The sequence below is a fragment of the Myotis nattereri genome (assembly GCF_964212035.1).
Source record: "Myotis nattereri genome assembly, chromosome: 2".
NCBI classification, from domain to species: domain Eukaryota; kingdom Metazoa; phylum Chordata; class Mammalia; order Chiroptera; family Vespertilionidae; genus Myotis; species Myotis nattereri.
The window spans coordinates 40,682,353-40,696,320 of record NC_138076.1 but is presented as its reverse complement, the minus strand read 5'-3'; the positions used below and the strand labels follow the sequence as shown (position 1 = coordinate 40,696,320).

Genomic DNA, 13,968 nt, shown 5'->3' with positions numbered 1-13,968 from the left:
TCTGGTGCCATATCTCCAATATTGCCATTATCGTAATATTTTAGCACCAATCATGCCTGAATAAAACAAGGCTTAGAATTGCATGGGAAGTGAAAAAGGTTGAACATTTGAAAGTCCAGACTGGGGTTAATATTTGAAATAAATTAAAACAAAACATTTCTCATCTAAAATAGAGGAGGAAAAATGGTGCCAAAAACATAGTATATATATATATAAAAAAATATACAGGCTAACATGAAACAGAAAACATCCACATCAAACTAGGAGTTTAGATGCAGTACTTTCACTACATAATTTGCTTATTAAGCTTTTACTGTAATTACCTCCACATCTGTTTCACTGTCTGTAAACTGGTATTGCTATAAAGTTATAAAAGACAATAACAGGATAAATTGAAGGTTATATAATGTTCATAGAAAAACCACATGACCTAAATAAATGGATTATAATTTATATCATCTAATCATGTTAGAGTCTTGGAGGTTAAACGTTCAGTTAAATTTAAGTGAACCCTTTTATACGGGGTTTCTGAAATATTACAATGGTAAATATACTGTGGAGATGATATATTACAAGAGGTAGAGATACACATAGACAAAAGAAACCAGGAAGTCTTAATTTTTGTTTAAAACATGCAGTATAAATGTATGAGCAAACAGATGATTTACTTCTGTAAATGACATAAAATGTTAATGTTTTTGGAGTCTGTGATGACTGGACAGATATACATACAGACTTGAAAGGGAAACTTGCAAATCATATGAAGTGCCAAAGATGCCACTAAGAAAGTCTTATGGAGGGAGAACTTACCGCTGCCTTAAGAAAGTAATAAATAAAAAACAGGAAGGAAGAAAAAAAAAAAGAAAAGCAGAAAGTTTACTACTGAGGAAGAATCATACGAAACATGACAAATTCATCAAATTAGCATTTATAGAGAGCAGAAAATTGACAAAATACAATTTTATAGAGTTAAGAAAAAAATAAAGAAGGGCCTGGGGCCAGCCTACAGCACAGAGAAGAGGCTCACCTGCCCGAAGAAGGCCACGCGGAAGTAGGTGCCCAGGAGCCGGCGGCCCGAGTGCATGACCTCGGTCACCTTGCTGTAGGCCCGGTGGAGAGTGTCGTACAGATGGGCTAGCCTCTGGAAAGCAGAACAAAACCCAGTTCTCTCCGCTGGCAACGCGTACAACCAGTTTAAAAAAGCAAGTGAGATCACGTGGGTGAAAAATCCTTGGTCTTGAGTTTTTAAAAACAATCAGGACTATATCTGGATTGCACAACTGGTAGTGATCCTTTTTGAATTGTAGTGTTTCCTACCCAAAGGACCAGTGTGCATATGAGAACCCATCAAATTTCCACACTGCAGTAAGCAAATTCTGCCTTCAAGTTAACACGAAATGTCAGAGATGATAAAGTCCTGTGGTGACGTTTTCAGTCCTTGATCTCCCCACTCCATCTGATATGCTAAGAGAAACTGGACGGCCTCCCAGGCCAGGAAGCATGGAAGGGACACTGTTTTCCCAGGTAGGGGGAGCAACAAAGCGTCCTGAGAAAAAAAGGCACCTGGTGATTATAAAATTGCTCCAGGCACCTTTCAAAAGTGGAGTGTCAGAACTAATTATATTTATAAAATGAGATTTGGGGTCTGCCTAGAGGTGGGGTCTGGGTGTGGGATGCCTGATGGCTCAGGGTGGTGACCCGCCAGCCCCACGTGGAGGGTCAGAGGCCACGTGCTCATCTCTGACCGTGGCCTGCTTGCTCTCTTTGCATGTAAGGAAACCTGGGGGTATATGTCATTTCACTGTCCTCTACATTGGAAAAAAAACAAATAACTCAGATACCTCAAAATCTCTCCGCTTCTCATAAATGGGGATGATGAGTTTATAGATGTCGGCGATCAGCTCGTAGCGTTCGGCCTTCCAGAGTCCATCGGCACACTGCTCAAGGAGCTCCATGAGCACATCCTGACCAAAGAAGACGGCCACGGGCCAGAAAGGAGTGTTACTAAGGAACAAAACAGCGTGTCCTTGCAGAATGCATAGCTGGTTAAGATGGCTAGGAGGAAAATGTCAAAACATGGAATATTTTTATTTATTTGTTTATTTATTAAATTTATTGATTTTAGAGAGGGGGAGAAAAAGAGAGAGATAAAAAGAGAGAGAAGGAGAGGGAGAGAGAGAGAGAAACATCGATGTGTTGTTCCACTTATTTATGCATTCATTTGTTTATTCTTCTATGTGCCCTGACGGGGGATTGAATCTGAAACCTTGGTGAATTGGGACAATGCTTTAACCAACTAGGCTACCTGGTCAGGGCCAAAACACGGAATATTTTTAGACACTAACATACATGCTTGTAAATGGCTCATTAAAAAATAACCAGGCATGTTTGCAAGCAGAAACGAAGGGTCACACATTGTATGACTCTGCAGTGAACTGCAAGGAAGAAACAGACACTAATAGCCTCTCATAGGCTCTCAATTTTTGTTCTCAGTTCTCTTTTTATAAATATAATTAGAAAATTTTTTTCCTTTTTGAGGAATGATGACAATGCTGACACATGGAGAATTACTAAGCATGACTTTAACCCAAATTAAACATCTCAGAACAATTCAGCGATGACATGTAGTAGGCATTATGCCTGCTTCACCAGCATCCTTTCCACCTTCCCTTGGAGATTTCTATTTGCTGAAGTTTGCGTAGTTATCTTACCTCCTTAAAATTTTTAAACTTTTGAGGAAGCTAATACTATCCATGACAGGGTTGGGGCATGTGGCTCAGGTTTAAAGTAATCAGCTTAATCTATTACCTGGCCGAAACTGGTTTGGCTCAGTGGATAGAGCGTTGGCCTGCAGACTGAAAGGTCCCAGGTTCGATTCCGATCCAGGGCATGTACCTGGGTTGCGAGCACATCCCCAGTAGGAGGTGTGCAGGAGGCAGCTGATCGATGTTTCTCTCTCATCGATGTTTCTAACTATCTCTCTCCTTTCCTCTCTGTAAAAAATCAATAAAATATATTTTAAAAAATCTATTACCTGGCCACAGGCATTGTTCCATCATGGGTGGACATGTGACCTAAATCAGCTAATCAGGGTAAATTATTGGATAGCTTGGGATTTGGGGACAGAAGTGCTCTCACCAGACTGGACATAAGAGAGACAGCATGTAGTGTGATTGGGGCTGACATCCACCTCATGAAGAGTCAGGGGCCTGTCACCCTTAGTAACAGAGTGGAGGGCTCCCACTACCTCCCAAAGCAATAGCATTATTAAATGCTTGGATTGATTGCTGCCAACCTCTCTGTGGAATTTCCGAACGGGAGCCAATTTATTTGACCTTTCCTGTTTAAGCCCATTTGAGTGGGTTTCACGAATGATGCTGAGTAAATTTTCACGTGCTTATTTGCCATCTGTATAGCTTTGGTGAAGTGTCTATTCAAACCTTTTGCTCATTTCTCCACTGGGTTGTTGACTTTCTTATGATTGGGTTTTGAGAGTTCTTTATCTATTTTACATAAAATTCTTTACCAGACATGTGATTTGTAATTTTCTCCCAATCTGTAGCTTGTCTCTGAATTTTCTTAACAGTGTCTTTTGAAGAGCAAGAGTTTTTAATTTTGAATTAGTTCAATTTACCAAGTTGTTACTTTCTGGATTGTCCTGTATATATTATATCTATTTAAGAAATCTTTATTTAACCCAAGTTCACATGTATTTTTTCCTATGTTTTCTTCCAGAAGTTTTATATTTTACATTTAAGTCTATGATTCATTGAGTTATTTTTGAATACAGTGTAAAGTATGTGTCAACATACATTTTTTCCATATGTAGGTCTAATTTTTCCAATGCTATTTGATGAAAGACTGTCTCCTTTCCATTGCATTGCTTTTAAATCTTATTAAAAAATTAATTGACCATTGTGTGCAGGTCAATTTTTGGCTTCTCTATTGATAAATGTCTATCTTTGTGACAATACCCCACTGTTTTGATTACTACGGTAGCTCTGCAGTGACATTTCTGACATTTTGGGCCAGATAACTCTTTGCTCCTGTGCATTACAGAATGTTTAGCAGCATCCTTGGCCTCTACCCACTAGATGCCAGTAGCAGGAGCAACTCCTGCCCCCACCCCCAAACAAATAACAAAAAACACCTGTGACAATTAAAAAATGTTGTCTGATTTGTCAAATGTCCCCAGGGGGAGAAAGGGGCAAAATCAACCCCGGTTGAGAACCACTGCTTGAAATCAGGTGGTGTGACTCTTCCAACTTTTTCAAAATTGTTTTGGCTAGTCTAGTTCCTTTGCCTTTCCATTTAAATGTTAGAGTCAGTTTGTCCATTTCCACCAAAAGTCCAGACGGAGTTTGACTGGGACTGCTTTGAATCTATAAATCAATTTAGGTACAATTGGCATCTTAACAACATTGAGTCATCACTTCATTTATTTACATCTTCTTTGATTTCCCTCATCCATGTCTTGTTTTGACCATACAGATGTACACAGATTTATACCCAAGTTTCATGTTTTTTGATGTTTTTATAAATAATAGTGTCTTTAAATTCTAATAATTTATTCTTTTCAAGGAAATAAAAGTTTGGAATAAGACTGAAAGTCATCCAGTGTATTTGTTTGTAAAAACTATATAAGATAATCATTAACGATATAGTAAAACTATGGTATAAGGGTCTCTAAAAAGAAGGTTGATTGATTTTGTATATTGATCTTTTATTTTATAATTTTGCTAAATTCACTTATTAGTTTTAGTATTTTCTTCCATAAATTCTTTGGGATTTTCTCTGTCACAGAGACAACTGCATCTTAGGTTAAAATAGACAGTATTATTTCTTTTTCTTGCCTTACTACATTGGCTAGAGAACCTCCAGCACAACGTTGAAAAGGAGTGTTGAAAACATTTATTCTTGTCTTGTTCCCAATTTTAGGGGGAAAGCATTCAGTCTTTCACCACTAAGTGTAATATTAGCTCTAGATTTTTTGTAGATCATCTTTTTCAGGTAAGGAAGTTCCTTTCTACTAGTTTTTTTTTTTTAAATCATGAATGGATGTTGATTTTTTCAAATGATTTTTCTGCATCTATTGAGATTGTCATGTGGTTTTCCTTATTTATTCTATTAATATGTTGAGTTATATTTATTGGCTTTCCCATGTTGAACCAATGGGGCGCTTCCAGGGTAAATCCCACGTGGTCATGATGTACTCCTCTTTTTTGTATACTCTCAGATTCAATTTGCTAATATAATTTGGAAGGGTTTTAATAGTTGCTTTTTAACATGTTTGATCCTCTGTCATGCGTCAATGAAGGGTAGACACTGAATTAAGAGCAGCAGGGATTTTTTTATGTAACAGTAGTCAGTGTGTCTCTGGGTGAGTACTGGGGAGGCCAACCATCAGGTAAATGAAGCATTTACTGCTCTCTCTGAGCTGAGGCTATTGTGAAGACAGCTCCATAAAGAGATTATAAAAGATGGTGGCAAGTGTGTTGACAAAGACATGTGCAGGGAATCAGGGATGCAGAGCGGTTGGGCATCCATCCAGTGATGAGAAAAGGGGTGGGCAAGGAAGGTTGCAGAAGGTGACCACTGACTGAGTGGTCAGGAGTTAGTGAGGTGAAGGAGAAAGGTGGGAGTGGACGTCAGAAGGATGAGAGGGGAGACATTCCAGGGAGAGGGAACCGCAAAGGAAGACACAGGAGAGGGCAGCAGGTGTGGCAGGAATTTACAAGCAATATGAGGGGCTGGAGTATAAAAGCTGAAACAGAGAATGGCAAGAGATGAGGCCGGGGAGGTGAAAAGGATTAATTAAACAAAGGCTATACAGTGGGGCCTTGACTTACGAGTGTCCCAACTAACGAGTTTTTTGAGATACCAGCTGTCCCTTGGCTGATTTTTTGCATTGAGTTGATAGAGTAATTTGAGTTAACGAGCTCGTTCTCGGAACGAATTAAACTCGTAAGTCAAGGCCCCACTGTATTGCCACACTCCAAGTTTTCTATGTCAAACATAAATTAATAATTAAATGTCGATAATTTTATGAGACATGAAAATGCATACAGACATACATCAACTACCACAACAATGAAGTAATATATAAGACAGATGTTAGTTGATTTTGAAATGATGTTCTGTCACCCTAGCTGGTTTGGCTCAGTGTATAGAGCATCGGCCTGAGGACTGAAGGGTCCCGGGTTCGATTCTGATCAAGGGCACATGGCTGGTTGCAAGCTCGATCCCCAGTAGAGGGCGTGCAGGAGGCAGCTGATCAATGAATCTCATCAATGATGTTTCTATTTCTCTCTCCCTCTCCCTTCCTCTCTGATATCAATAAAAAAATTAAAATAAAATAAAATGATGTTTTGTCTCTCCAGATAAGGCATCTGTGTATGGCAGCCTTTCAGGTATATTTTTAAATGGCCCTAGATTTAGTCACTTAACGAATATATATAAAACAGAGTTTATGTGGGTAATCTCCTGGGCCAAATGTTCCTAAATGGGAGACTAAGATTTGAATATTATCTTTACTCTTGTTTAGTCAAATCAAGAACAAATGGAAAGTTTAATAACAGTGAAGCCTGAATTTAAGTAGCAGATCAACACTATAGACAATTGAGCTCATTATGAAAAAACTCTGCCATATTTGGTACAAAAAGATGAACTTCAACCAGGGAAACTGCTCAGAATGGTTGGAAAATGGGAAAGTTTGATAAAGTGAACTGAGCTTAGCAAATAACTTTGCAATAATTATTATGATATGATGGTAATCAAAACTTGGGAAATAACACATCATCAACTTTCATATAATACTGGACATTATTTTTATCTTTTTTTCTAATTCAGGAGGCATTTCTAGAATCTATGGTTTATCAGTCTGAATTCACAATGAATACTATAAACAGCAGAGTCCATGCAGATTTTATCCAATAACAAACTAAAGATGGCTTTTATAAAAAGGCAAGTCCTTCTCTCAGAAAAGTAGTGTATAGGCTACTGAATATCAAAGCTAAATTTGGTAAGGTACGTTATTCAAGATAACATCAATGCTACACCTAGACTTTTAAGGCTGGTGAAATCAAGTAACAATTCTTTGAACAGAACGAACCAGTGATCACAGGTAAGTTAGAAAGACCATATGTCAACAACACAAAATTTTTAAGTGTCATAAAAACTAAGACATCATAGTAACTAAATAATGGAGCACAGAAATCAGTAGGAATTCCATGTATTAGCTGACTTTGAATTCTTCGCAATCACTGCACCTGAAAACCAGAACTAATCCAGACAATGGTCAGATAGTAATGACTTCAAAAGGCAATCATACAGAAAGACTGATGGTTTTACCACTTTGTTCAAAAGTTAAATGCCAAGATTTTGTTTTTCTAAATTGTTGATATACACTAGGAACTGTAAGTAATTATTCATGGGGGGGAGGGGAGGGAGATCCCTCAACAAACTCTATGTATTGGAAAAGTATGTATTTTATGACTAGTCTTACAAAGACCTCAGTGCACTGAGCTCATGAGCCATTGCGGAAGCTGTTTAAGACACAATCAGCCAGCCCCATTTGTAAGTGTGCCACGGTGATGTGGCTGAGGGCACTCACAGCCTCTCTGTGGCAACAGCACACTAGTGCTGTGTGTGTATGTGCAGCTTATTCAAAGTGTTTGTATTAAATGCCATTTGCTCCATTTTAGAATTAATTTAACTTTACCTTTCCTATGAAGTTAGTTACTAGTATTGTCTCTATTATCGGCCACTTGGGAATAACTGTGAATGGGTGACTTCGCTTGGACAATGTTGTACTTTATGACATAATCCCTATTACCAACTATGTTATTATTTCTCAAGATACAGTTGAAAACTCCTTGCATTAGAAAAATCACCTGGGATGCTTGTTAAATACAGATTCCCAGGTGCCACATCTACCCAGCTGAGTGTGTGTGTGTGTAGAATGGGAATCTACTAGTACACTTGTAACAAGAATACAAGTAATTTCTAAGCACACTAATGTTTGAGGACTACTGCACTGAGTGAAACTTCCTGAGGCAGGCACTTCACTTGTATATCCCAAAGTTAGCACATGGCACACAGCTAGTTTATGGAATGAATACAGAAATTTCCAGGTCACAAAGAACTCAGACACCTTGCAATTCATATTCTAAGGGACAGTGGCTTAGGTGTTTCTCGTCAATGGGAAGAAAGCATCAAAAGCAGTAGAGCTGCTAGGACAGGGACAACATCTTGCTCACCCTTGTATCTCCAGCAACCCAGCTCAGTGCCGAGGAAGCTCAGCAAGTATCTGCACAATGAAGCAGGGGTATATCTCCAGATATGAGCCAAGGGTAGAGCATTAGACAAGCCCCACGGGTCAACACTCTACTCCTACTGCTATTGTTTTTGCGGAATCATTATAACTTTTATGGTTCTAAGAGCACTCTGGGTCAAGGAAAAGTGGATGGTAAGACAAATTTATTGGTTACAGACAATCAGCAAGCTTGGATGAGGTGTAAATAGAGGAATCATCCAATATGTTGTTAATGTATTTATCTCTTGAGATGCTCTACAGATGTAAACATTTTATGTTGGTTACTGGCAGCTATTTCTGAATAGAAACAGTTCGGTTGATATAAGCCAGAGACTTGTCTGGTTAACTTCATACGTTTGCTATACCCAGTGGTGATAGTTGCTACTCTGTGAAACAACAGCTGAGTGTGCTAGATACAGCTGATTCTCATTCTCATGATTCATGGTAATGACACTGTATAAAGTCACCATGATCAATGAATTAGTGAAGACTGAACCACCCCTCCTTGGGGAGATACAGGGTTAGGTTCCCAAGAGCCTCTGGCTACAAAGTTTTTGAGAACCAATCAGTATGTAACCTTGTTTTACATGTGTTTCTGTGTCAAGACACCTACTGTAGTATATATTGTTGATTCATTAACATTGGACTCATGAGCCAAAAGTACTCACGCCTGGAAAAAGCTCATCGTCCACAAGTATTTTCTCTGTAAGGTACATCACAGATGTCCTGTGCCCAGAAACACGAGACAGCACTACACTTGGGGGCCATTTGAAACAGCAAAATCACAAACTAAAAGAACAAAGATGTGCAAAACATGGCACTGAGCAGAAAAGGACACCCGTTTAAAGCACGAGAGCCAGACCAAGAGGCAGAAGGCTACCCTCTGCCTCCTCAGCTAGGAACAGGCAAGCTCAAATTTTTTGCTGCTCTGTGCATGTCCCCAATGACCACACAAGCACCTCGATGAATACTGATTTTGAGGGTTACAAAGAAATTTTAGCAACTGGACTGCAATTTCCACTCTCCCCTCTAGAGTCCTGGTCAGCCCTGCCCTCCCTCGCTCTGTGTTCTGGGAGGTGGATGCACTAGAACGTCTGGCTTGCTCCCTGTCTTCTAGCTCCTGGCTGACTCGGCCCATGGAAGGCTCAGGTGCAAACTGGAGGTCAGGAGGAGAGTGAGGGTGGGGCGGCTACTCGATGGCTCCCTCCCTGCAAGGGGCCAGGACTGTGCCCGCCCCTAAATAAAGCCCACAGTTCTATCAGGCAGTCCCTTGGTGTAGTTTCTCTTTCTCTCCAACCTTAGTCCATAGGTTGAGAAATAGTAACCCAGCTGCTGCTAATCTCAGGGAATTGCAATATTCCTTGTTGGTCTCCCTAAATCCTGTCCAAACTTTCAAAATAAGTCCCTTTATTAGACTTTTCACAATTTCCTCCTAGCATGCCCCCTACTAGTATTTCCTTCCAGATCCCTGCCTGTCTGGCATAATGCCGGAGGGATCGCAAAACCACATGGGCTGTGAGGAATTCTGACACCATAGAGGATTCAGAATTCTGTAGTCTGCACAGAATCCAACTTGTGAAACAAAATTACAAACAGAAATGGGATGTTCCTTCCTTTTTATCTAATCAAAAGTAGCCGGGAGGGGGTGGGGGGGAGTCTGCCCTTGCGATCAAAGTCAGGAAACATGAACTTCGACCAACAAAAACTCATCGGAGGCCTGCTGGGAGGAGCATTATGTATTTTTAGGTAACTTCTCTAAAATCATTTAGGAGATCATTAAAGGCATTCAAATATATCTAATAATGCAGCTTAAAAGGACAATGATTTTTAAACTATGTGTTATACACCTATTCCCTTCTCCGGTAGAGATTTTCAACTTTCTCTTTTTTCGAAAACATCCCGATAGCTAAAGGAGAAAGGTAAGTGGCAATGTCTGTTTTCCTGGCTTTTCGAACACATTATCCTTTCCGTTCCTGACTAGATTCAATCTAGATGTGCCCGGCTTGCGCAGGACTTTATGATCCTGATGTGTCACATCCTAATCATCACAGATCATGCCCTATGGACCTTGTTAAAGATTTACCAACTGCATGCTTCAAGGACAGGGTGGGCAAACCATATTCTGAAAATGACTGATAAAGCTATCCCTATCACGTGTTTGGCTCTTGTGCAGAGTAAGTGCCATTCACAAATTTCCCCAATAAAACCTGTACTTTATTTCACTGGGTAATTCTCTAGGCAGTAGTGATTATTCCAGCCTCATATTTAATCAGATGAGCAAACTTGAGCTTTACTGTATCATCCCTGCGGGACAGGTTCCTGAGAATTGTTTACTTTCAAATCTTTCATTGTTGTTGACATCACTGTTTTCCTTACTGAATTCTAAACGAAAGGCTGCACCCCAAAGGTCTGACTTGGCATGGGGGACAAGGGTGATTTCTACAAGGGGAAAATCCATTCAAGCTTCTTCTCTGGGAAAAACCCAGTTAAAACTTGCCTTGAAGTGAGTTCAAAGCCAAGAACACATGGGCCCTGTTACCACAGTGATTTCAAAGTAAAAAATTAACATCTATCCAGGCATTTCAAGGTGTGGAGACTGCTGAACAGTTAATGCCATGTAATAACCAGCTTGCTTTTTTATTTCAGGATGCTAATAAAACTTTATCTATTTTGGTTAAAATTATTTTAATATTTAAATATGAAAAACAATATATTATCCTCCTTCCTCATGTTTTAAGTTAGAGCGTTGAAACTAGACATTTTAGGATAGTGATTTTTAAACTTTCTTCACAGAGTTTGACCTCTCAGCCTCACTTCACTACTAACCAGCTCCTCAAACTCTCCTTCGGGAGTCCAGGATGGATTCCTAGGAAGGGAGATGGAATGGTAGAGCTGTCCGCTGCTCTGTTCCCGGTGTCTGGAGCATTACATTAGTTAGACAAAGTGTGTCAACAGCAGCTACATAGAGAAGGGCCTTTGTCCCACACACTGGCAGGGTAAACCACAGGGGCGGAGGTTCTCGTCATTGCAAACCGCACGGGCCGGGACACTCACCTCGTTGAAGTGGACATCCTGCATGCCGACGTCTTCCATCATGGAGGCCTCCTCCTCTATGTTTGGGGTGATCACCCTGAAGGCTGTGCATCCCTGTCTAAACATGCCTAGAATCGAGACAGCAGGGAGAGAGTGAGTTGTTAACCCGTAAGTGGATGAACCGTGAGGGTTCCTCCTGCCCTGAATGTTTCTGTATGGAATGAAAGAACCGACTCTGAAATCCCCTGGGTCTCGGGCCAGCACTCCCGTGGGAGCCTGGGAACACTGTGTGCTTTTCTTCACTCGCTCCCTCGATGTGTCTTTTTCTCACCCTGTTTTATTTTTCACCCACCTTTACTAAAATGTGTGCAATCTTTAAACTGTAAATGAACTGACCTAGGTATTGAATCGAATTAACTATAAAATGATGACCAATAAACAATAAATTTGATTTGGTAAGATGATATATGCTCAGATACCAAGAAAAATAAAGAAGCCAAAGCCAATCAAGGAAAAATATTGGATTCAAAGATAACTATATTTCTGTCAAGCTGCCATCTCACCCAGTCTGGCTGGGGGTAACCCAGAACCTGCCCTTCCTGCATGAAGCAGTCTATAAAACCAAGATGTAACTCAGCAGCCACAGTGATGAGCCGAGAGGCTGTCTTAGCTGGTTCCACATGGGCTGTCTAGGGTAAGGAGAGGCCTCTTTCCCCCACAGCTGGAGAGCAAGAGCACAGAAAGCATGAGTGCTTCAGGGGCCTAGGCACTCAGCTCTCTAAGGGGGGATGGAATAAGGTTGCAGCTGGGATAAGGTAATAGCAAAAATGACCCATTTGGGATCTCTGCAAACATAATCAAATGAAGGACTTGAAATGTCTTTTACTCTATTTTGTGATCATTGTTTTCAATAAACCAAAACAGAAGTCAAAACTTGAACTCAGACCTCCCATATTTTGGGAACAGGAGGAACACAGAGAATTTTGAAATCAAGTCTTAAAGGAGTAGGACCTAAAGCCAGAGATTTTCCTATTGGTCAACGTTTCCACATGAGACTCTGCCCCTATCCTAGTCTAGACCTGCTTTTGTTTAATGGAGACAAATGAAAGCCCTAATCCAGGAGCTTCAGATACATTAACGTACAAAAAGCAAAACTGCAAAAGCCAACCACCCACTTTTAGGTGACAGAGTACACTGGAAGGGACAATTTAACTCCAGTGGGACAACTACAGTGGTGGCCAGAGGACTTTCCTTCCTTGCCCACTAAACGGAGAGGCAGGAACAGAAGGAGAAAGGAGAGCCGAGGCCAAGGCCGTCCAGGCAGAGTTGAAAAAGAAAGTCCCCACGCCTCTGAGTGTCATGTGGATGGGACAGCTGGGGCCCCATGGACCAGGCCGACCCCGGGCTCACCTCCCTGGCGCCTCCTCTGGCAGGTGCTGTAGCTGTGGGGGGAGAGGGTTGGCTCCCGTCGGACTATGTCTGCTTCTAAACATGAGGAAATGTATTACCTGACAATAGGTCTCAAAAGGAAAGCGTGCTGGTAGTAAGAGAATATGGAGCTCTTCTTGAATTTATTTCTCTCTCAGGCTCTGATGTATGGCAAGCCTAAGACTCACTTAAATTTCATTCCAAATAGCCAGCTGCACCAGAAATATAGACATTCGCTGGCCGGGCATCTGTGACTTCCTATCATTTCTCACTCTGTAAACACTCTCCTCATTAGCCAGACCTGGAACTGCTGTGCTTGTCACGTGCACACACGGCCAGATTTTCTAAGATCCTCGTGCTCAAAAATAAACGCCGCCATTGGAGGCTGCACTGATTTTGCAATGGAAATGAGCAACTGGTGTTCAACCAAAAGGAACACACGAGAGGATTCATGGCCTGCTAATCTGGGAACAGATATGAAATGCACAAACAGGCACCATTCACTCATTTCCCTTTCCTTCCACGGGGAGGCAAGGTTTCCAGCCAGCAAGCTGCCTCCTCACACAATGAAGCCAGCTGGGCCCTGGTCCAGAAAATGCTGCCCGATGAGCTCCCGTTACAACTGTCTTTTGATAGATAAATAGTTCCAGTGGGAACTATCTTAAGGGGAAAATAAAATCTTTTCAGCTCAAGATTGGCCTCACTTCACTGCAAAGCTCATTAACTAGTCTTTGGGTGACGGAGCCATTAGCAAGAGATGTCACCCACTTGTCTTTTTGATGTTGGCATTTCTGCTGTGCCTACCAAGTCAAGCAAATGTCACCCCCCGCAAACAAAACAATGAATAGCGTACACACGCACACACACACACACACACACACTCACACACATACACACACCACACAACCCCCCACCTCCAAATCTTTCTCAACAGCTCCTGCTTATCTTTGCTGGTTTGTACAGTTTTATCACACCACACAACCCCCACCTCCAAATCTTTCTCAATGGCTCCTGCTTATCTTTGCTGGTTTGTACAGTTTTATGTTCATTTCACAAAACACAGGAAACTCCTCACCTTTCCGTGTGAGATATTCTGCCACCAGGGCTGTGACATGGACATAGCACATTGCCGCCTGCAACAAGAGACACATGCTTCAGAATCACCATTTATACAGCATGTCAAAATGCTCGCA

The 13,968-nt window shown here is 41.1% G+C and overlaps 1 protein-coding gene across 3 annotated transcripts in view; it reads right to left on the bottom strand.

Moving 5' to 3' along the window:
* The window catches only part of DOCK9 (dedicator of cytokinesis 9), a 160,167-nt gene that overhangs the window by 16,778 nt on the left and 129,421 nt on the right, over positions 1–13,968 (bottom strand). The window contains exons 44-49 of one of the 3 annotated variants that reach the window (XM_081082498.1): positions 13,851–13,908; positions 12,758–12,832; positions 11,369–11,475; positions 1,842–1,964; positions 1,028–1,141; positions 324–359 (exon numbers count right to left, since the gene is read on the bottom strand). In XM_081082498.1, coding sequence (XP_080938624.1) covers positions 324–359; positions 1,028–1,141; positions 1,842–1,964; positions 11,369–11,475; positions 12,758–12,832; positions 13,851–13,908 — 513 coding nt within the window. The remainder of the gene's footprint in view (positions 1–323; positions 360–1,027; positions 1,142–1,841; positions 1,965–11,368; positions 11,476–12,757; positions 12,833–13,850; positions 13,909–13,968) is intronic. The other 2 variants (XM_081082499.1, XM_081082500.1) reach the window with 2 other exon arrangements.